Genomic DNA, 25,285 nt, shown 5'->3' with positions numbered 1-25,285 from the left:
AAATAATATAACGTGTAAGCAGATGCAGGTCAGCTCTGCGGTGCAGGCGGCGAGCTGCAGAGACAGCGGAGAGTACAGACTGGTAACCCGAGCCGGTGGGAAAGGCAGTGTTGTGACTGCATGTTCAGAGCTAACAGGCTTTAGGCTTTGGGACAATTTAAGACCAAAGAAAATGTGCTAGTCTGTCACACGAGTTAAGATTTAAACTACCTCAGGCATTTTGAAAATATAGATAGCATTTTATATCTTTAACTGAAACCAAAAGCATTTCATACTAAAGCAGTGTGTTCACCTGTGGGCAGACACACACCTTAGATGTGGATCCAGATATAGATCAGAATCAGACATGCACAATAATTGATTTACCACAGTCGACTGTGAAATTGTCTGGTGCAGTTTAGAGTTTAACCGGATCAGGACATGTTTGTAATCTGCCTCCTGGTTAGTGAAGAGCAAAAGGGAGTTCATGTGCTCCACATTGCACCTAGCCACAGGCTCTGACTTTTCAGGTGGACAGTTGTAAAGATATAGAGACAGAAACGATTATAGCACTGTGGAGTTTTTCCTCTTATTTCAATGTGGTAACTTCCTCTTCTAACCTCAGTTTAAACAAGAGAACAAAACTCACAAGCTGTTTGAAAAGTGAGAGATTATTTCATGTCAAAGTCTCTAAACAAACCTTTCACTGAATTATTGCAAATCAACATGAGTGAACTGGCAGAATTTCACAGGAAACCCTTAATTTACTGCAGTGTTTTCTTGGAAATCTATAGCCTAACTCTTGTGCTTTCTCTCACTATTAAGCAACAGTTCCGCAGACAACTCACGTTTGTAATAGGTTGAAATGTTTATTGCAGCATAGCTTGTGTTTGGCGCCTAGGCTCTGACCTCATCACTCCTCGCAGATTCATTTTACATGCAGAAATTTGAGGAATGACGAGATAATATCTTAAACCCCCTAGCCGGAGTCAGCAGGTGGATGCTGGGGTGGTGGTGGGGCTGAAAGTATGAGCACAGTGCTGATGCAGGGGAGCCATGACAATGAAAGGGAGAAATCTGGCAGCTTAAATAGACCTTTCATTGGGAGGAAGCGTTTGTCAGGTGATTGTGGAGAATGACGCATGTCAAGTGTGAAATCAGTGGAGCTCGAGTTGTTGCCTGCTTGAACTAGCTTGCAGGCATGGCCCCATCTGCTCCTTGTATAACATAAAGTAAATTGCTGCAGACATAAGCTTGGTCCATACCCTATTGAAATTGCAAAAGACCAGAAATCTGACCAGTGCACTAACTCTTACCTGGCTTGCTTTAGTCACGTAAGTACTTAAGAGCAGAACATGAAAATTGGGTCAAAATGTTTTCTTCAAACATGGTGTTAGATGACACATTTCTAAATGACTCAACTTCAGCTGTCTTATACTGCCTTAAGAGTAAAAGGAAGTATTGTTAGTGATGAAAAGTAAATACAAAATGAAAAGACAGAAAATATATAATAAAAATGATTTAAAAACACTGAATTAAATATGTACATTCATATTCCACAATAAATTATTTGTATAACAAATCAATGGTTCAAATAGCTGAGCGGATGAATAATATTGCTGTTTACTGTAAATATGAAGCCAACAGCTGGTTAGCTTAGCCTAGCATAAAATAAGGTAAAGGGGTAGAAACAGTAAGCCTGGCTCTGTCCAAAAGGCAGATAAGTTGTGGTCTTCCTGTGGGCTTTTTATTTGCAGGACTGTTTCTTGATCACAAGCAGCGACTTCCTAGAGCCGTGAAGTAACTATGAGATGGCTGGGAAACCAGTGGAGTCCCCAGTAAGTCACTGCACCTAGACAAGAAATCGTCCCACCCACACTTTAAACCACAACTTGTCATTTTTAACTTTGATTTTTGTTCAGATTGAACAAATGAAATCAAAGTTTCTGATTAGTGAGCTTTAGAGTTGCTCGTAGGTGGATTTTGAAGTTCAAGTTTCAAGTCTTTATGCTAAGCTAAGCTAATCATCTAGCTCTGCTATTAACCAGACAGATCTAAGAGCTGCAGGGATGTTGTCATGTAACTCTTGGCAGGAAAGCAAATAAGGGAATTTCCCTTGTTGAACTATTGCTTTAAGACAACAACATACTCTCTCTCTCTCTCTCTCTCACTCTCTGCGCGCACACACACACACACACACTACAATTCTAGTATAGAGTGCCCTTCCCATCTGCTGTCCATTAGGCTCTTCTTCTTCATCCTTCGTGCTTTCAAGAGAGTCTGCTCAGTCTCATTATTGCTACAAGTCCGTAGGAGGTCTGTGCTGCTATCAAGTCTTTATTGCTGAATACTCCTCAGGACTCAAATAAATCTCCATCATCATGCACCATTAAACTCAGAAATCATGAGACGCTGGTGTTTGTTTGGTTGGTGAAGCCCATAGCAGAGTCTGGACTCAAGAAGAGGACTTTTCCATACTGTACGGTCCAGTCATGTAACTTCAATATATAACACTTATGTACTGTAACATTCATTTATAGTAGTGTAGATGCATCAGTAAGTGTAACAGTAAGTGCAGGCAGTCAGTATTTAAAACATGTAATTATACTTCACTTTTGATACACATCCTAGAGAGTCTGTTATTGCTGCTTTTATTGAAAAACACTGCATATCGGTTGGTTTTGTTTTCTCCGTCCTTGACAGGATTAAGGTATATATACCACTGATTACAGACGAAAAGTTATGCTACTGGCAGTGGATACTGTGTACTTTTGTGTGCGGCTACACACAATATTCTTCATGTTTGTCTGTGTGTGAATGTGCTTTTGAGCATGACATGTATCATCGATAGACGTGCAGTATGTGACCTCATGGGTTGCTCTCACAGGTAGGTGGTAGCTTCTCTGTTCTCCCTCTCTCTGGCCTGAGCCACGGCCACGTTGATGCACTGCAGCCACTCCTCGGCATGTTTCTCATCCTGAGCTTTCAGCACATATGTCTTACTGTCTGTGAAGATCTCAAAGGCCCGCGGCAGGCCCCGATCTCGCCGCTTCTTGGCTACCACCTTCACAGAAACATCGGAAAAGAGACGAGAACATGAAAAAGTTCAGACTAAAACATCCGTCCACTGGGGAGAGATGCTGCTGTCATTTTTCAGATTTATGGGGTTTGACTTTATACAGGCTCATTCTTTACAAACTGACATCTGTCATGCAAGCCTGCTTATAGTATTAGTGGATGTGATCTGTCCTCTTAAATAATGTACATTATGACTGGGGAGGGAAGATGAAAGCTTAGCTCCTCACCTTGACACTTTGCACCTTGCTTAGCTCAATCGGGATGTCATCCAGCTCATCTTTCTACAGAGAGGACAGTAAATGAGAGACGTGATTAAACCAGCGAAGCCAGAAAACCTTTGTTAGGTATCATCTGACACCTCATCTTTAGCCGTGTAAAAAAAGCTCTCTTTGCATTTCTAAGCATGTCAGTACAAGATTGATGAACATCTACTCTGCATTGTTCTGCTGCTTCTCTGGCACAGGAAATGAAATCCTCCTGCTCTGATACACATTAAGTCTGTACGTCTGTATGTTTTATCCAGTGGAATTTTCAGTTTGTGTATTGCAACACATCCATGTCTTCTTACCCTGAGTTAGTACCGTGGTCAAAACCACATAATCAGAGCTAGCTGAAAGACTCAAGGCAACTGGCCATATGCTGTCTGTGGTGAGTGTGTGTGATGTGTTTGTTGAAAAGCATTCAATCACAGTAGACGTGTTCACAGTTTTACCTCCCTGCTGACTTGTGCTGAGGGTCAGATTACTGTTTTCCCACAGATTGAGATCAGTAGATTCATCCTCTGATTCAACTGGACATTTGATTGATTTTAGCCTTATGACAAAGAAGTTGCTAACCAGGTTTACCAACTGCTATGCTGCTAAAGGCTTAGACCGATGGGGGATTTGACACACTGAGATCATGTCTCATCTTCTCTCTTTATCTGTATGTATTCATGTCCCATTACAGCATGTTACTAATTGTATATCTTCTCCTGAGTTCTTGTGCTCTCTCCTATTCTAGGTTCCTCTAGATTGCAGTGGGAGAACATCTGCTGCTGGTGACCTGCTTGACTTCAACTGCTGTAATTATTATCATCAGTCATTCTTATATTAGCATTCATATAATTTCATTGCTAATATTAGCAATGACATTTTCTATCGCCTGTTTGTTTGTCTCTATCCATCTCTCTGTTTCTTTCACTCACTCTATCCCATTTTCTCGACCTCACCAGTTATGGCAGTTGGCTGTACATAAATAAGTCTGGTTCTGTTCGAGGCTTCTGCCTGTTAAAAAGAAGCTTGCCACTGTTACAAATTGCTTGGTCATTAATGTTGGGTCTCTCTAATTAATACATCAAAGAGTATGGTCTAGAATTGCTCTATATATGTAAGGTGTCATGAGACATCTTTTGTTGCAATTTGGTGCTATATAAACAAAAAATGATTGACTTAGTCAGCAATATCCCACAATGTAGATAAATAGGTTACCTTCTTAGGATATTCCATTTAGTCTGCATATGCTATTGGAAACAAATGGACCAACCTGAGTAACAGTAGTGAGATACAAGAGCGAGCTTTGTGTGGATTTGGCACACTGCTGAAAGTTTCCAACCTCTCCGAATGTCAAAGCAGCTCAATCATTCATTGCGGAGGAAACAACACATCTTACAGTTGTTAATCTTGCTCCCCATTTGGGAAAAGGTCTTTCACAACATACCAACCACCTCCAGAACATGCTGGCAAGGCGGACTGAGCGCTGAGAACAAAGACACATAACCTTTCCAATTTGTGGCTGCTGCTGCTGCTGCAAAAGAGAGGAATCCATTACCATCTGGATGGGAGCACAAAGACTATTGTTTGGAGGAGAAAAAAAAAACACAAGAGCTCAACTCTACCCTGTTTCCAGATACTCTCCCTGTGATGCCGTGCCTCGCTCTTGTTTTTGGGAGCCATTTGTATAAACATGAGATTTTCCAAAGATCCAGAGGATACCCAATCTCCTGCTGGCTGTGAAAATTATTTCCATTATCAATAATTGATTCACTTTTGTAGATGACAGCTATGAATCAGAAAATAAGCACGGATACAGAGGCTTAGTTAAATTCCCATATAAACCTGGTTTTCTATCGTCAGCTGGATGAAATCAAACTGACCCACAACACAGCTTTGATCATGATGCTTCCTCTATGTCTTTTTGATTAAGCACATTTTTCCCATAATTATTCTCACATTAGTGATCTCAGTCTCTGATTGGTGATCTCAGCCTTGTTTCAATCTTACAGTAAGTCATCGCGTCACTCAAAGAAGCTTGAGGGAAAAAATGGCGTCGTAGCAACCCAGAGGGAAACCTCCTCACCTAGCATTCTGTCTTTTCTTCACTGACACACACTGTAAAAGCCAGTACCTCTTTTTGTATGCATGCTACTTGTGCCTAATGATATCTGCTTTGAGTTATAGTGGCTAAGAGTGACTCATGTAGTTGCAGCATCATGTTTTGGCCTTGGGAGTCTCCCAAGAGTCCTTACCGGGTCCAAGGTTTGTTACAGACCGGTGCTCCTGAGGGACAATTGTGCTTATCACAAGATGAGGTTTCCACTGTTTCATGCAGTTTCATCATGATTCAAATGACTCAGAACAGGGAATTGTTAATGAGGATTTTCTAAAATAGAGGTGAGGGAGTGTAAGAGTGTGTGTGTTTGTGTGTTTGAGGAGGCTTTCATTTAGCTACGTACTGATTTGCCTCTCCGGAAGAGTAGCTGGTTTCCTGCCAGGGTGAAGTAACGGGTTTTCCAGCGCTTAATGAACTTCCAGCGGACCTGCTTCTCCTTCAGCTTCCCCTCGATCAGAGGCTGTCCCTCCTGGTTCACAACTGGACCAACACACAATTACAGAATGACAGACAGGAAGAGGGAATTAAATACACTAAAAAACAAAGAATAAACATTAGAGAAAAAGAAAACATTTTATATATTTTTGCCCACTTATTTAGATGTTGGCATGTGACAGTGAATTGATCTAAAAAGTGTGACTATGATGCATTCATGAGCTCTTGGGAGGGTATGACATTTAAAATTTGAATTAGCTCTTGAACAGCCCTGCGTTAATGCGTTTAGGTGCTTAAAATCTAGAAACAAAAAGTAAACAATTGGCAAAATGCTTTTCTGATTTTGAAATCCCAAAGCACAACAGATCCAGCCCACAGGCAAATATCATTTCTTTTCATTAGCCCACTTTTTTCTTTGACTTCATGGTAATGTTTACATTTTCTAGCTAGGCTTTAACATCAGAGCAAAAATGGCCTTTAATTCCATATGTAGAAATAAGCAAGCTCCGCCTAATATGACCAACAGCACTCTGATTTTCAGTAACATACACAAAAAGTTTCACTGAGCACACAAGTTAATGTAGAAGACAGACAGCTTCAGCAGGAATGGATGGACCACTTCCTGTCCTGGATATGAGTCTCAATGGCGTTACTCTATTAAACATGTAGAGCAATAATATATGTAGTGTTTATTCATTGAAAATCATCAGCAAATATGTAGAAGCAAACAACCTCTAGGAAAGAGCAACCTGGCTAATGGCCCCTGTGTATTTTAAGTTTGAGACCCCTGGGAAATTAATAGATACCCTGTCGATTTCTATGGACAATACTAATGTCCCCATAGCTTTCTCCATATTAAATAAGATAACATTTATTAGGTACTGCTGAAGCTCAGCTCAGACATCCTTCTGACCTGACACTTTTTTATCTCCTGTATAACTTGCCAGTTCTGCATTCCCAAAAGTGATCTTTTATGATAGTTCTACTCTCCTTAACTCTACTTTCTATTATTACTTTTATTTCCCTTGCTGTCTGTTTTACTCTTATTTGTAATGTTTTATAACTTTCAAAATGTTTATGAAAATGTGTGACACAAACAAACCTGAACTTTCCATTTCCACTTACGGTCATTAATGGGTTGCTCAGTTTAAATCAAAGAGAGTATTTTGTTTTAGTCGTGTGTGCGATCAGATAGAGGAGAGCCACGAAGTCGAGTCTGGACTAGTTTGGTTAGAAACATTCACCCACATCACAACTTTGAATGAGTGGGATCAAGTACCAATTTGAGTGTGTGTGTGTGTAACTGGTCCAACTGATCACAGGCAAGTTTTCGGTAACTGATTGTATAATAAGTGTGAATGTGTACTTAGAGAGACTGTGGTCCCAGACTGCTGCTTCAGGTTTGATGCCAGTAAAACAGGTCATCAGAATCTGACCACCAAACAGAGCCACTCTTTGTATCCACGACGATGAGTAAAGCAGTCGAGAGATTGTTGCAATCTGATCGGAGTGTGTGTGAATGTGTGGGTATGCTGCAGAAATGATTCACAGAGATGCCCGACGCCAAACAGGACAAACCTTTAAAGGCCATCACAATCTCAGAGAAGAAGAGAGAAGAGGGAGAACCTGCTTTCTGTGTCACATTACGGCAGGTAAAATACCCTTTTAGTATTGTAAAGACATTATTTCACAGTCTGACAACTTTGTACTGGCATTTAATAGTATATTGTGACATTTGATAGAATTGAATAAATGAATTGATAAATCGAATTATTGTACATCAATCGTAAATGATAATAATGAAATACTGAGGCCCTAAACAAGTGAGCATGTTAGAGAACATCTTGCTATGCAGGGCTGGAACAAAAACATTGATTGTTTTATAAATATTTTTTAAATGGTCAGTTCCCCTTCCTTCCTTTTCCATCCAACCATGCCATTTGTCCAAGTTTCAAAATATCTGTCCCTGACCCCAATAGAATTGAAGTGATTAGAAATATGTGTGCGTCACAAGCATCCTGTTTGCATCACTGCATTTATAAATCCACAAAAACTTGTGTCTTAAGAAACAGTCAGAAACAGAAACATGGGCCACGATAACGATAATATCATGATACAGCGATTCTGCAATAATTGATAAATTGCAAGACAATCATATAATGATACATCACGATATCTGATTAAGTTAAGTTTTAAGAAAATCTCTTTGATCAGCTGTCACTACAGGTACGTGACAAAAGTGTTGTGTGAGGGTAAAAAGTGTTGAGTGTATATTGTACTTTGTATGATTCACTAGCTTGCCTTCTCTTGACTTCCTGCCAGCCTTTCAGATGGAGACACTGCTTTTACAACTGGACACACTCGCACTTGTGTGGTGTGTCAACTTGTCTGCATCATCCAACAAATATGTCTTTTTTTGGGAGCAGAAATAAACTTGTCTGGTGCGTAAATCATTGTTTCTTGGCTGTCTCTTAGCTTTGATGCAGACACCTGGAAAGTGATGCCTCAGGCTGTAGTTCATAACCTCTTGTCCGAGACACGCTGACGTCAAAACTACGAGACATAAACAGTGGTGAGAGTCACATAAGTACTGCAATCAAGTACACTTTTAGGGTACCTGTACTTAGATTGTGTATTTCCATTTTCTCTTAATTAAAACTCCAACTAAGCTACATTTCAGAGGGAAATATGACACGCTTGACTCCACTTCATGATGTTGAACTTACTATTTACTGTTTTTTACATTGGTAATACTTAATATATTCAACAAATTCACTACCATGTAAGAAAAGATTGTTACCCAGATTCAAATGTTAACCAGAATTATGAGGGATTAAAGAGCTGGATCAACTTTAAATCAGGCTTTGCATAAGGCCTCTTGATCTGTGACCTGTTCTGCATGTTGAAGTTCTTGAGTGGCAGGATTTCCAAACTGTGACAGGAGTCAATTGGCCAATTGGCCACTTTAAATCATTTCCAGATATAACTCCTGCGCTTTAAACTAACCTACATTTCACCTTCATGTTCAAATCTGTGAAAGTCGTGATGTTTGTATTTGTTTCATAATGAAAGAGTGTATTTGTGTGTAAATGTGTCTGGTTTGAAGTTTTTAGACTGTCTTGTGACGAGACCAGTGAGATATATGTTGTTAACATTAAATGATTGTAAAATATGTGGTTGTAAACAAGTTCCTAATTGTTAGCTTCTTTTTGAGTGACAGAATTTCATAGGTGGAAAATAAACGTGTTGTTCTTGCTACATGCAACTTCTTGTTACATGCAAAAAACATGTATCAGTTTAGAAAAAATGTGTTGGGGGAAACAGATTCGAATTCAGACTTGTGTCATTTCTTAAATATGTTAACTGCAAACGCAGCTAGCCATGATTTAAGCTTTCTTGAGTGAATGCGTTGCTATAGTTAGCTTTAGTTAACTGTCTATGTTACACACTACTGGGGGAGCTGTAATGTATCCAACTCCTCCAAATTCAACTTATGTCTTATGTCTATGTTAACTAGTCTAATTATGGCAATGGATTTCTTGATTTACATTTTTTTTACAGGTGATATGAAGCACATTGTAGCCTAAACTAAATTAACAGCTTACCAAAGGCTGTACATTTGTTAGTCCAGTTTCCCTTTACTGTTCTAACTCATTTTAAAATAAGTTTCTATCTTTTGATTATGATATTGTTATTTGACATGTTATAACTATCACTGAATTTGCACTCCATAACTCTTTTCAAAGATTTACAATAACCTCCTTTGCAAACCTTAAAGACTATCTTTCAGCTTCATCAGAAGTGTGTTTAACTTGCTGAAAGGCTGTGCAGATACACACAAAGTTCTTGCTTGGCCCCTAAAATCTTATATTACACTATGTAGTCGCACAACAAGCATACCAGAAAAAACAAGGCAGGTAAAAAAGAATAAAAAGAAACAATTACAAGACTAATAAGATGATTGATGTTATAAATCCTTAGAGGGGAATGAAGCCTGAATGCAATCCGGCCAAAGTTAGTGTAGACCTTGTGGTAGTGTATATCCTTTGATTAGTTACTTTTAGAGTGTTCACAGTCGATCCCTTGAAAAATAAAAGGATAAATGAAATATGAGATGAGAGTAGATCTTTAAAGATGATTATCATAAAAGCACAAACCTCTATTGGCTAACATGTGTTCCTCATCACAATATCTAACTGCACCCTGGAGAAATGCTGCCTTCAATCATTCCAGTAAACTTCTACTACTTTCCAAACTCCATCTGTTGTAAAGAGACTCTTAAGCAAGGGAATCTCCTGAATCTGCAACAGAATTCCTGGAGGTGAGAGTTTTTGTCCAGCGAGTCTTTACTGATTGATGGCTGAATGACGGAAAGTCTTGCTTGGGCAATTCCATCATTTTGCAAACAGGGGAACTGTCTTCCAGACATGAGTGAATGCGTGGGCAAACCCACATGTAGTGACATGAGGGACGAAGGGTATGTATTATTATTTTAAAGTTCCAGAAGTCAAGTCAAGCCAATTACAGCTCTCTTATCTCTTGTTATCAGTTACCTCTGTGGGAAATCTGTTCATTAGATGATGCTGTGGTGAAGTTATTGTAGAAAAAAGACTGAACAAAGCCGGACATTGAAAAGGAACCTTATCCTGGCGTGTTTACACACACACACACACACACACACACACACACACACACACACACACACAAACAGAACATGCACAAACACAGACGCACAACTGTGCTCATTACGGCTCACTTCAAAAGCATTCCAGTAGTTAAAGTCAACAGTATATCATAAAGCATCATGGAGCTGCAGTAACCACCGGCTCCACTTTGGCCTTCACGATGGAAAACACTTCACCTTTCTCTATTTTCTCCTATTTGCTCCTTTCTGGTGTGTGTGTGTAACCTCTGAAGTAATCACAGCGCACCACTCCGGCCAAGTCAGCAAGTTTTTATTATGGTAACGCAATATAACGCATTAAACAGAAAAGAAGTTGGCTGGTTGCAGCTGGTAATGTGAACAGCATGCGCACATGGTAAAAAACACGAGTGTTATGAGCTGCTTTCATGGCGAAAATAAAGAAGTGGGTCACCTACAAGTGAAAAGTTTCAAACTGCATTGGGTCTGAAGCCAGGTTGATACATGTGTTTCAGTGAGATGAGGTGAATCATCACTATCACTTGACTAAATATACTGGATGGAGCTGGAGAGCTTTCAGTTGGACGCGTCAAAAAGTTTCCAGGGGACAGATTTAGTTTGTTTTCTGGCTTCCATAAGTATATTGTTGGCTTGTTTTCTGGGCATTTTCATTTCGGTGAAAGACTTGTTCATATGTTTCACATCTTCATAAACCATTTGATTTTGTGAACCATTTCATGTACACAAGAATTGATGGCACAGACACAGGTACCTTTTTTTAATATTTTCTCCACTGTGAACAACTCTCCTGTAAATCCTTTCAGGTTGCATGTTTGTTCTGTTGAGTTTGTGCACTGCAAAGTAAAAATGCATTCCTAATCTTCTGTTTAGCAATTGTTAAGTAACTTAATCCAGTCTGCATACCCAATCATGGGTCACACAGAAGACACAGGCTGAGGTCACATATTCAAGTTAAACTACTGTATTTGGCTCTAAAGGGATTTCACTGTGGCCGAGTGATCTGTGTTTGTCTCCTCATCTGTCCTCTAGATTCTTAACTGTTCAATTAAAGACAAAAATAATGTTTAACAATGTTATGATACAAAATCTATTTGAAAACGCTTCAAAGTACTGGTTGAAGGTTTCGCATAACATGTTGCTCAGGCCCCTTTCGTCTGAGTTATGCAGCTGACTGTTGACAGCTGAGTAACGATCAGCTGCAGATAGTGTGGGTTCAGGCCACCGAGTTCACGAGGCTGACAACAAACATGTTAGGTCTCAGGTGCGAAAGGTCAAAGAGGGGTCACTTCTTTAACACAGTTAGCTGTTTGAATACAAAACTGGGGAGATATATAGCCATGTTGGGAGAATTTAGCATGCCACACAAACACAAGTACACAAATATCAATATTACTGTTTTACATTACAACATCTGCATAGTAGCATAAAGTAAGTGTGGGTGTTAGCTTAAACGTGATGCAATTTGTGTAACAGGTTAAATGATGATTATTCGATGAATATCTGTAATTCATTTAAATGATGTAACTTCAGTACACAGTGGGTTTTCTTTTTGATCTTTAATGATGGGTGCTTAGTTTATTATCTCTAACAACGTGCATGTGTGTTACTGAGGCCAGGATTCACAGTAATGTACTAGGTTATTCAACACTTTCTACATATGAGCCTAATTTGGAGGGAAATATATAAGCAATATCACACGAGAGGAAGTAATGTTGTACTGAATATCAGCACTGCTGTGATTCAGTCTTACACAAGCAGCAAATAGTAGTCAAATGTAACAATCAACAACAGATTATCTTTTGCTTCACCAACTCAAATAGATCCACATCCTAACTGAAACTGGACTTTTGTTGCCAAGCAACCCAAAAAATCTCCAGCACTCTGCTACTTTGTCTGTGTCTATAAGTTACCACAGAGCAGCTATATACTTTGTATAATTTATCTTTGTGTTTTAATTTATCATCAGTGAAATAAGAGTCTGCAGTGTTATAATGAGCTGAGGCGGAGTGATACACAGAGTGAACAGTCCCAGTGATGTTGTTCTCTATTTCAGCACTCATGGAATGCCTCTTGTCCAATCAGATTACTTGGTCGGAACTAACTGTTGTGTTAGACAAGTTGACATATAATTAGTTAAACAACACTTTGATTAATTTCAGTAGGCATCTAACATAAAAACATTGACCAGACACTGTATGAAAGAGGTTTCTTATGATGGGGTCAGTGGTTTAAGTACGGCCCACTCACAGAGCCAAAGTCCTCCCTGCATCGGCCCCACACCAGCCCTTTGGTGCATGCCATCCACTCTCTCTTCTCCATATCTCCTGTCTCTCTTCACTGTCCTAGCAAATAAAGGCAAAAGGCCAACAAATAATCTTAATTAAAAAAATAATGCAACTTGTTTTGGTTGTAGCATGACATTCTGATTGTGTAGCTCTTACTGTCCTGAGATTTCTATTTTCACAGGAACTGTCTATGTGTTACAGGGTTTGCCTATAGAAACTGATAACAATATGGCCATTCAAGGCCACAAGGACATACACAATTTAGTAAACATATTTCTACATTTACATCACGCAACCCCAGTTGGAAAGTTCAACTAATCCTTTTTGAAATCCTCCTGTACTGTCAATAACTGGCATGAATCTGAAATGTAATCATCCGTTCCTTGCGCTCATTCAGCTGGTGATTACCGGTTTGTTCTGACCAGCAGAGCTGGAAGAATGGCTTCATTTGGCTTTTGTATATTTTGGATCTGGCAACCTGATGTGTGTGTGTGTGTGTGTTTACTTCTGTGCATGTGAGTGTTTGTATATTTGATGAAATAGGTGATGACAAGACAATGACATGGAAGAATGAGAAGATGAAAAGCTGTGAACCCAGCTTAATGACGGCTTCGGCACAGATGAACCAAAAGAATATTAAATTGCACTTGAAAGGACAAGGATCATTCATCCAATTCAAAAAGCTATTTCCAAGTGAACGAGACTATGCAGTGTTATTCTAAGAGCTCAAAAGAATAGGGAGGCATTTAGTATTCCACCAGATCAGACCAGACCTGGTTACATGTTTGAAATGTTGTCACATATTTCACTGTTTCTTAACTTTTGCTCTAACCTTCTATTCGAGGGATGTTGGTGGTTTTGTAACAACCTAAAGCTTGTCAAACATCTAACCCTGGGACACTGCAGACAATGACTGTGAGCTGAAAGGAAGCGTTTGGAAATAGACACAAGACACAACAGAACGGATGGTAGGATCAAATATAATGGGGAAAATAAGCCATAAGTCTTATCGGAATTAGCCCTAATCATACTTCATTTCCTCTAATGCCTGTGACAGTCGATTACTAAATCTGAACTACAGCGAAAGAGAAACAAAACTGGGGCCTTGTAAGTATGATGTTGAATGGTGGATTGTGTCACATTAATTACCATAATACTTAATAATACAATAATAATTGTAAACTTTTTTTTTCTTTATCAAATTAAAGGCTTCATCTTCAGATTTGATGTTTCCTCATACTGATTGGATAAAACCCGATAGACACTCATGAGGTAATTGCCCCCAGTCTGAACTTTTCTCCCTCCAAAGCACGTAAACATAAATAAACATACCCACACATGCACACACTAAACTTTAACTGCACCCCATCTGCCTGTTTCCTTGGACCAGCAAACAACTTCCTGCCTCTGGCTTTGACTCTGGAAATACCTGCTGGCTCCTTATTAGCTGCCATCAAAGAGCAGAGCCCGAAAACACCAAGCTGCTGTACGCAACAAAAGTTTACAGCTGCTTATTAGTCGAACTGCACTCCTCAAGTACACTTTCTCTAAAGCCGGTCCCTCACATTTTTACCTTTTGTCCCTCGATATTTCTTCATCAGAACACAACATCTGCCACAAACTGCCCTCTTCTTACTCCTCTTACATAACTAATAACTGCTTCCATGTGAGACAGACAGAAAGATAAACGCAGATTTAAAGCCTGTTGTTTCCCAAACCGCTGTCACATTTGCTCTCCCCTGCGTGCTCTCCTGAGGCTAAACTGTCACTCATCGATTTATAGACCCTTGAAATTTACTGCATCATCACTCACCTATATACACTTTCATCCTGTTTTCTTCTGTGTCATAGTTGACTGAGAGGAGACTAAATGGAGGGGACGCTTCACAGTGTATCTAACCTGAGCAGGGAAGTCGAAACAGCAGGACTTCTCTATGTGTGAGACAGGTGTAAAGAAGATGTATATATTTTTTCATTTTTATATATGATCATATTTTTTGTGTAATTGATCTGATAGTATTTCGTTTTCAGGCCCAAGTTTGTAAAGTAAACAGGCAGAAAACACACACACACACACACACACAGTACTCTTAAGGTAATCTTAAGGATTTTGTCCATATTCCAAGTCTGACTTCATCAGGGCAAAGTCGAAGGGAGTGGCCGGTCCAAAGTAAACTAATCAGAACAAGTCATGATGGCAGTGACTGACTGATTTCAGTGACCCTTCATAACCACACTAAAAGCAGACTGGCAGCTATTAAATCAGTGCTGCTCTTTGCTCCGTTTTACTTCACTGCTCTGGGAAAAGACTATTCCCCTTGAAGGCGTTTTGAGTGAAAACATGCCACGGAGCTTTGCGTTGGTTGTACCATCAGACCCAAGGGAACCCCAACTGTGCCAAAGAGCTGCTGTTGAAACGAGTGAAAATGAGAAAAACATCTCTTAAAATGCCACTTCAGTTGTTTAGTGCTCGGTTTAGAGAAGACAACACGGGTTGGAGAAATTCAGGGGAAAGCAGAGAGGGGCCTGTGGCAAGCAGTTTAATTCGATGCATGTTAATGTGTGTGTTCCTTGTGTGTTAAATGAAACAAAAACTCTGTTACAGTAAGAACTACTTGCCAATAAGAACCTTTTTATCCTGCCAAGAAGAACTTATTTATCAAACCATGAAAACAGGGTGTTAGCTGCTCCTACAAAAAAGGTTTATACTCCTAATCCCTTTGTATCTTATATATGATGTGTAAGCATGGTTATGTATACTTTGGCTTGTGTGTAAGAGTGAGAGATTGCGTGTGTGCGTTTCTGTACCTGTGGCCTTCTCAGGGTTGTTGCACATGAAGCAAAGCCAACCTCCCTCTTCCTCACTGTAGCCGAACAGGTCAAAGAAGCGGACATCCTCCAGCTGAATCTGGAGACTGTCCAGGTCCTGAAGACAGGAGGAAAGAAAACAGAAACCTTTCTCACCGTCCTGTTTCACAGAAGGCAGTCTGACATGGCACAGGAGGGAAGCACAGGTGTAGGTAATTAAATTGCAGTTGGCTAATTTCCATTTAGCTGCTTCAGTTTCAAGGTCCTTGTACTGTGTCAAGCTGGCTTACTGTCATACTGTCATGGCTTACTGGGAGATTAAATACAACAGTGCGCAGTGGGGTGTTTCTGACAACTGGTGTCTCCAGATGAAACAAACTAAGATTCAATTTTATGACATACATTTAAAGCTAATACTGAATTTCTATCTTCTTCAACACAAACCTTTTTAATAGGAAGAAGCAGCCAGGAAAATAATGGGAAGAGGAGAGGTCTAACCAGCCCACAGAGAAACGCTTTTTTAAGCTACTGTACAATGAGACAATATAAAGACTATCACAAGCAGAAACCCACAAATAAAAATGGCGTTTCAACTTAAGGAGGTATGACATGCATGACATTCCAGTTATGGACTGCGCAACTGTGCATCAGTGTATGTGTGTGTTTGTGTTTCAGTATGGAAACACATGGAAACCAAGACCCCCATTCCAAATCCCCGAAGACCCCCTGCACATGGTAAGAGTTATACTTTAGTTTAAATACACACAAACCCACTTCAGTGACACTTAAACGCACGAGATGATACATATTTACCTGGTTTGGAGAAAAATAGGAACATTTAATGAGATGATGGATTACTGTCATCAGTTTCCATGAGAGAGAATCTGTGTGTGTGTGTGTGTGTGTGTGTGTGTGTGTGTGTGTGTGTGTGTGTGTGTGTTCAAACTGTATTTACGCAGTTTAATCAAATCCCTCTATAATGAATTCACAGTTTAAACATCCTGACCACCAACCGAGCAGTACACTCTGCTTCATCATTTCTTTGACCTCTGACTCTGCCATAGTCCCTTCACTTTTTCTGATGATCCATATAAGAACAAGAGACGCATTTCTCACTACAGCTAAATTAGACTCACATGAAACACCCTGGGGGAGCTGGGTTTGATCGAGTGTAAGACAAACAGGTAGCTGTAATGGCTGAGCGACCAGTGTGTTTGACATACAGACCTGTTCCCCTTCCTTGATGTTAATGAGCGAGGATGTAAATGTGAAATATATTATGTATATATATGTATTCCCATTTGGACGACTGAAACTAAAACTCACATTTCAGTACTTGCCATGACCAAGGGCACACGTGATCAAAAGAGTAGCTTTCAGACTCATCCATACATCCGAGCGTTACTCGTGTTGTTTCAACTTAAATAATTGAGGTCAAAGGGTTTTGCCTGCGGATACGGATAAACCAGGACCATGTGTGGCTGAGAGACACAGACCATGTGTGGGTTTACATGAACATTAATATTGTGATACAACTCAGGGGGCCGAGTGGTCTTTAGGAGACACATGTTGCAACAGTGAGAAATCCCAGTTATGAGTACTGGAACATCCAGACACAGACACAAGAAAAGGTCAGTGGTAGAGAGATGGACGGGAGGAAAATAATTGTTCACGTTTTTCACACACAAGTTCAGTTTACTAACTCTAAATAACTCTAATGACAGTAAGGGTTAGCTAACCCTGAACTAAAACCTTTTCTTCAGAGTTATTTTAGTTTCTGCTTGAGATTAAATCAATTGTAAGGGCCTTCCTTACAAACTGAGGATATGACATTTGAAAGATGTTATCATTTATTAGGCAGGAGTGATTTATTAATTCCATTAATTCCAGGGCGGCTGTGACTCAGTGGTAGAGTCGGTTGTCTGTTAATCCAAAGGTTGGGGGTTCGAACCCTGACTGCTACGGTCACTGGCACTTTACTTAGCAGCCTTTGTCATCAGTGTGTGAATGTGAGTGTGAAAGGGTGAATGAGACATCTAGTGTAAAATCCAGTGGTCGGCAGAAGACTAGAAAAGTGCTATATAAGTAGAGTCCATTTACCATGTGGGGAAGAGTTCATGGTTTTAGGTGTGAGTGATACTAAAAATACCCCACTTCAACCTATTAAAACAGTAAAATGCTGCCTAAACATTGATGTATCAGTATGAACAATATGTTATGGTAGTACATATTAATAAATCCCTCACAGGGGCCAATTTTCTTGCCTCAGTTTACTTAAACCTGCTAACTGATTTTTGGGCCTCTTGGGGACGGCAGATTCAAGTTGTGAACACAGCAGCGACATATTATCATCTTTTAAATTAAAATGGTGGATGTTAACAAACAGTTGCTTGTTTACACATCAGTTTACACTTGAGTTACTGAGCAACAATATCATTCACATGGACTTGTGTTTGTAGCCAAATGGTCATTTCCTTTTTAGCTCCCTGCCTCTGTACTTGTCTCTAAGGAGTGAGATTCTCTTGAAGTCCCTATTTCCCTTGAAGTAATTACTTGCTGTGTCTGTCATCCATATGATGTATGTTCATCTAACACATGCATCAAAACATTGATTATGTATGTTTGCTTTAGGTAAGGATCTCAATTATTCTACCAGAATCAGAATTGAGTTTATTGCCAAGTAGATTTATGCATACATGGAATTTGACTTGGTGTTTTGGTGCAGAACAATGAACACAGAGGTAGAATAAAAGCCACTGAATAATAATCACAGTAGAGACAAAAGTTCAGTTCAGGATGTTAATTCAAGGAAATAACACAAATGCTACACACATGAAAGTCTACGCAGTGGAAAATGTGGGCAGTACAGTAGTTCCAGATAATTTCAGCTTCCAGATATGATCTGGATTACACAATCCAATTCATTCCTAAGCAAATGCTAAGCCAATTAAAATAGCTTTTACACCACTCACTGATAATGAAGACAAAGCTTCTCTGAATCAGCTTTTCCCCCAAAAAGCAAGAAGCAAAGAAAGAAAGAAAAAATGAAGGACAGTGAGTCAGATTGTGAGTCAGGATCTGAGAGTAAGAACAAATCAGGGAACACAGAGCCCCAATTTGCGGCATAAAACAATGACAAATGAATCATTAACACTGTGTAAGCTATCACCTGTTCACAGTTAAGTTCATTACAAGGAAAACCTCAAACTACAGTGTTTTTGTTCCAGGCTCACCACACGGTAACACACAGCTGACAGGCCCCAATGCACAGACAAAGTGATTTCTATATGGTTTCATTGAGCTTTTGGAAACATGGTGCTGTGTTTGCAATGACAAATTTGCAACCAGGCAACAAGCTGATGTGGGAAAACATGACCCAATATTTGACTGATCAGGACGAGAGGTGGATTCAATAAAGAGATGAAGAAAGAATGGCTGGATTATGTGACTCTGTATATAATCCATTTGTCCTCGTGTAACCCCCTTTACTCATTATGCTCACTACTTACTTCAATATGCCCCGTCTGTCTTTCTTTCTGCACCCCAACCTACCTCCCTCTCTATCTGTCTTTACATTATTTTTATAATTTGATCAAGATGTGAGATTTTAACCGCACATGACTGATGATGACTGCTGGCAGACCATGGAGTGCTTTACTCTCTTTTTTTACATGTTCAAATATGAAACAAATATGCCTTAGTCAAACAGTGAAGTTACAGTTTACATCCATCAATGTTTCTTACAGGATGACAGTGTAACTATTGCCGGGATGAGGGACAGGGAATGCGGGGTATAACAAATTTGAATGAATACATCAGCCTTTAAACAAAACAACAGCAATATTATACCTACATTAAAAAGGAAATGCCCCAGCACAATCAGTTACAGGAGAGACATAATGCCAGAGAACATCCAGACAGCAGAACAACAGCTACACAAGGGTTAGAGCAATGGGAAAGTGTCCACTAATCGTTAGCGTGACTTATAAATAAAATAAAATAAACCAGATGTAATAAAGTTCCCTTCATGCGTTGCTAAAATCTTTCTTTCACAAGAATAGCTCGGTCTTTGACCACCAAGGCCTGATCGGTTCATCTTTGAGAAAACTGTGACATTATCAGCGTACAAATTCTTGAGTTGAGGCCAAAAACCCCAAAAGACCTTGCATTGACCTTTGACCTTTTACCACCAAATTCAGATCACTTCATCCATAAGTCTGCATAGATATTGGAATGGATGGACAGACTGACATATAACTCGAAAGCATAATGCCTCCAGCCACAACTGTCACTGTCACAGCACAGAGACATACAAATCTGTGAGTTCAACGAGACTGGATTTTACACGTCAATGTCCGTTTAAAGGTCTTAGGGATGAGTAGAGGATACTTGAAGGAACGAGAATCCAGAGAGGCTTTATTGAGGTTTCCTGGCTGATCATAGCCAGGGATGGAAAAGAGAAAGACAGTAGGAGGTGGAGGAAGGAAGAGGAGCAGACAGGGGAGTGTAAGTCAGGAGAAAGGTGAGTGGATGAGAAGTGGGAGTGTTGGAAGGGGAGTGGTGGAGAGATGGATGAAGGCAGTAAACAAGACAAAGGCTTGATATTATGGGCCATTTCAAACAGGCACATTTCTCTTCTCTCAATTCTCCTGCTTTCTTCTTGCCTTCCTGTCCAGTTTGTTCTTCCTTAAATGTCTTAATCTTATCTGTGTCTCAGCTCTGTGTTTAGCTTTAATCTATTGCTGGATTTTCAGCCTTTCTCCTTCATTCTCTTCCTCCAACAAACTTTATCTCCACCAGAGTTGTATCAACAAACGCTCTCACTTTGGGAAAAAGAAAGACAAATAGTTGTTGAGTATCTCCCCTCCCAGGCTTCCACTTTTCCCAGTCTTCGTTCATATCTAATGCCTTCTCTTCCTTCTTTTTTTTGTCATATCCTCTGGGAACATTTTATAAAACCTCTTCAGAATATCCTCCTCCTAAAAGAAATCCCTCTATCCATCTTCCTTCTTCACTTTGCGTCCCCTCCTCATTCTCTCGTTTGACAAGCCCTACAACTCCTCTTCAATTGCATCTCCATATTTAATGTCCCTCTTATCTCCCTTTTCCTTTCCATTTTCTACACTTTCCTTCTCTACTAATCGTCCCCTCTATCTCTATCTTTTTTTTTTTTTTTTTTTAACCATGTCCATGCTTTAAACCTTTTTATTAGTGTTGCTCTATCTCTCTCAACCTTTTCCTCTCACATCCATCCTTTTCATCCTTTCCCTGGCTTATTTTTGAAGCTTACATCCCTGCATCCGTCTTATCCTCACTCACACCAGCTTTCTTTTATCTCTTTGTCATTAAACTACTAAATTAAGTTGTCAGAAGCCGAACATAAATCCCTCTTAAATCTCTGAAGCCTCATAAAGTCCTATAGTCTCCTTTTAAATCTTCCTGTCAGTGCAGACATAATCGATAACCTTTACTGTCTCATATATGTCTTAGCTTTCCTCCTGTTTGCATCTCTTGCCTCCTTGTCTTCCGCTACATGTGTTTCTGATTGGCTGACAGTGACAGGAGTGAGGCTGAGGGTCTAATAATGAGGAAAAGAAAGCAAAAAGGAAATGCAGAGCATATGGATGGAAGGAAAGGTTGTGACTCTCTTCCTGCCTCTCTCCTGTTAAATGTCATCTTTTCTCTGTGGTTGTTTTGGTGCTTCCTGAAAACAGGAGACTGAACCTATTCTAAAGCTAAAAAAGACATTAAAGGTGATCATTCTCTTAGTGTACTTTCCAGGTCTGTTGGATTGGATTCAGGATTGGAAATAAAACTAAAACTGACCCCTAATTATTACACCCAATATCCCTGATACAAACTTAATAATATCTTCTTCTCAGATAGTTTGTAGCTGTAAACTATCAATATTTAAAGCTGTTGCTAACTAATCTACATGCTGCATGTGTTTCACAATAATCATCTGATTAATCTCATGTCTCATCTGGCTCCTTTGTTCATGTGTTTGGTGTTTCCTCCCACCCTTCCTCTTGTGTCTGAAGCTTCACTTCCTTCCATTGTGGCTTCTATCTAGTCCAACACATAGTCTACATATCTTTATCAGTTCCAAACAGACAGGTACATTTTGGGGTATCAGAAACTGTATTGGGAAAGAAAATGATTGATAAGTACATCTGTAATTTTATCATTTCTGTCCATGCACAGCTTAACCAAGTGAGATACCCTGTTTCAAAACTTTATGCTAAGCTAGGGTGACAATATTTTCAGATCCCAGTATACCTAATAGTCATGCTGGATCACATGTATGTGCTTTACATGCACCATAGGCCTTTTAATGAGGATGAGGAGAAAATTATATAAGCACACAGCACACCTCCCGAGACCACCTTACAACAACATGGAAACTATGAATGCAGCAGTATCACTGCTGGAAACATAAGCCTCCGGGAGCTGTTATAAAGTACAATTTCTCTTTGGCATGTCAGCTAGCACTTAGCATACTGACAGGTGCTGTCATTAATTAGTGGCATGCATTACGAGGCCTACACAGCCTATATGATAAATGTCTCTAAGTCCTGAAAACAAGTATAATATTGTTATAACATTTTAACTGTGCTGAAAACCTGGACAATTTGGTGATAAATGTTGAAATCATATATATATTTTTTAATGTTATATATTTTTTTTAATGTTTAATATTTATTGTGACAACAAGCTCAATACTGAGACAATCCTGGATGCTGAGCTAAGCTACCTGGCTGCTGGTTGGACACATACAAGGGTAGAAGTAGATTTTAAAATGTCAAGCTTCTCCTTTAAGATATAAACGGTCACGTTAAAAACAGGAGGAAGCATTTTTTACTAGTGACTGAGCAGGTAAATCAGATTTTACTAGAGGCTGATACAGTGAAGACAGTAAAAGCAGAAGTTTACAACACTTCTTGAACACAGGATTCACACAGCATGAGTGTTCCTGCCCTGAGTACATTTTGTGTGGGGGTGTGTGTTTTTGAGTTTATACATGTGCAGCCCTGTGTATGTCCAGACTCCATATGGAAACCATAGCTGGTCCATCTCATTGCCGCTGCAACACACGTTTAGAGAAAGACAAGCGACAGCTGTATTTTCCTTGTGGGTCTAATTGTTTCCTAGCGACCACTTAGCTTGTCACATTATGAGGGGTCTGTGCAAGGGACACCAACCACATCCATGCACATACCAAAACACTGAAACAGTCACACATATTCACACAATCGTTCACACAAACACACACATAAACAGACACGATAAAGAGGAGGAGTCAGGGTGAGCAGAGGCCTTGTATACAGAAGTGTCCATTTAGTGCATTCCATACTTAAACAAAGTGGATGTGAACTCTGACAATTTCCTTTCTTAAGGTTTCAGGGGTTTTTTTCACTTCCGATGACATCATCCCCTCTGCTGGAGACAGATAGCTTTTAGCTGGAAACACATACACACACATACCAACACAAACAGACTGACATGCACACACGGTGGTCCAGTACCTTCCTGTGTGGAGTAGTATGCTGAGTCACAGCCATGGAGAAGCTGTGAGCTCCTTTGAGCTGCGTCTTCTCCCAAAGAGAAACGAGTCTCTGGACACACTCGTCTCTGGAGCACAGAGGGACAGCGGACTTACTCTGGTCAATGGAGAGAAAAAGATATATATTCATTAATATTTATTCATATTTTCTGAGGAAAATTATTGCCCATAGGAGGAAAAGAAGGTTGGAAAATACTCTTGTTTACATATTTTACCAGATGAAACCACGTTTTGCATCTGAGGATATTGCACACCCGTAGAGCTCTTCGTGGATTCCCAAATATGAAAACAGGGGTTAAGAAATCCATTTGAAGCTTTCATTATAAAGTATAATGTAGTATTAAATGATTATACTTCTCAGAAGGGAATTTCCCACTCTTTTAGCATCCAACATTCATCCAACATAGCAGAGCTGCTAGCATGGCTATAGACCGTTAGCCCGTTATTTTATAAATTCTAAAAAGCAGATGGATGATTGACATTATGGAGCATTTTAAACTATGACCTGATGGGTTTTACAGTACTGGACATGTATAAATGCTTTTACATACAATTCCAGTTTTGTGTTCACCTGTAGTTGTAGCAGCATGATGTGTATCCAAAGATGAGGCTGTCGGCTCGTCAGGTTGAAACAGGACTTGGTGTACAGACAGTAGTGGCCCTTAAGAGGACAGGAGAATGACAGCTTGGCCACACATCCTCGATTTGAATCTGTCACACAAACACAGACAAACAAACTTACATAAAATGGCAAAAGTAGAAAATGATAAATTGGAATTCACAAGTTAATTTATTGATAAAAGAGTGAGTCAGCTCACTCTTTTTTTCAGACTCTTGTACATATGGACTTGTGTAACCTTGGGAACATATTTACGGAATGATTCATAGCACGCAAAGACACTTAGTCTCGTAAGAAACTGCCTTCTCTTCCCACCACCACCTCCCATGAATCAACACCTCTCAGCCAATGAGAAGACACCAGCAAAGGGCAGACAGTTTCTGTGACTCACATGGAAATCATCAGAACGGTGATCAACATGAATAATAAGGTTTCTTTAAATGGATAGTGTGCATATTCAAGTTTAGCACAGGTGACAGTTCTACCTATAACCTGGTCTAAGCCAAGAGACAGTGCAGGATAATATCCCCTAAAAAAACCTTTTTACAATTACACTTGTGTTTTTGTATGGATTAAATCAAGTTTTGGTGGCAGTTGATAGCCACTTTAGCTGTTTCTCAATGTTTTCTTTCTTTGTGCTAAGCTAAACTAACTGGCTGCTGGCTGAGGCCAGATGTTTTCTGGACATACATAAATACATTCTTTCAGTTCAGTAAATGGACTGTACTTATATAGCGCTTTTCTAGTCTTCCGACCTCTCGTAACGCTTTTACACTACACTACATGTCACATTCACCCTTTCACACACACATTCACACACTGATGGCAAAGGCTGCTAAGTAAAGTGCCAATCTTCAATCAAGATCTAATCATTAATGGACATTTATACCTGATGGCTATGGCTTTCGGGAGCAAATTAGGGTTCAGTGTCTTACCCAAGGACAACTCAACATGTGGACTGTAGCAGTCAGGGATTGAACCTCCAACATTCAGATTGAGAGCTGACCGACTCTGCCACTGAACCACAGTTGCCCCAGATACATGATAGTTGTAGCCATCTCCTTATGCCATAAAGTATTTAAAATAAATTCCGCAAATGTTAGAAAGAATCACACTATTCTCTTTAACCTGGCACTTCTCTTCCACTACTCTTCACTTTGCAAAAACTCTAAAAGCTATGGTGGATCACAACTAAAAGTCAAATCAAAATGAGGCTGTCTATGTTTCAGGTTCAGAGTGATCTACAGCCAAACTCAACATTAGTTTGTTATTCTGCAAAATGCAAATGAATGCAAGAGGATGCCTCTGGTCCCATAATGTATTATAGAATGGGCCTCAATGCTCCTCATATGTATGGAGGCACAACACCAATGAGTTAACAGGGAGGGTGTAGCAAACATTGAACACATTCCTCATCTCTGTCAACCCGTCAATCTTTGGGATACAGATGATTTGGTGGCTGTCATTTTTTTTATGTTTGTGAG

The 25,285-nt window shown here is 39.7% G+C and overlaps 1 protein-coding gene across 1 annotated transcript in view; it reads right to left on the bottom strand.

Annotated features, from left to right (window-relative positions):
* Positions 1 to 2,813: 2,813 nt before the first annotated feature.
* Positions 2,814 to 25,285, bottom strand: part of veph1 (ventricular zone expressed PH domain-containing 1) — a 66,836-nt gene continuing 44,364 nt past the window's right edge. Inside the window, exons 9-14 of the mRNA XM_069668902.1 lie at positions 23,754 to 23,893; positions 23,145 to 23,279; positions 15,619 to 15,736; positions 5,771 to 5,907; positions 3,285 to 3,338; positions 2,814 to 3,043 (exon numbers count right to left, since the gene is read on the bottom strand). Of these exons, the coding sequence (XP_069525003.1) occupies positions 2,861 to 3,043; positions 3,285 to 3,338; positions 5,771 to 5,907; positions 15,619 to 15,736; positions 23,145 to 23,279; positions 23,754 to 23,893 (767 nt within the window). The 3' untranslated portion in view covers positions 2,814 to 2,860. The remainder of the gene's footprint in view (positions 3,044 to 3,284; positions 3,339 to 5,770; positions 5,908 to 15,618; positions 15,737 to 23,144; positions 23,280 to 23,753; positions 23,894 to 25,285) is intronic.

Source organism: Semicossyphus pulcher, unplaced genomic scaffold (assembly GCF_022749685.1).
Source record: "Semicossyphus pulcher isolate SPU_LCO1_2020_fin unplaced genomic scaffold, fSemPul1.0.p SCAF_19, whole genome shotgun sequence".
NCBI classification, from domain to species: Eukaryota; Metazoa; Chordata; class Actinopteri; order Labriformes; family Labridae; genus Semicossyphus; species Semicossyphus pulcher.
The sequence above is the reverse complement of the archived record's forward strand: the minus strand, read 5'-3'. Positions and strand labels throughout refer to the sequence as shown.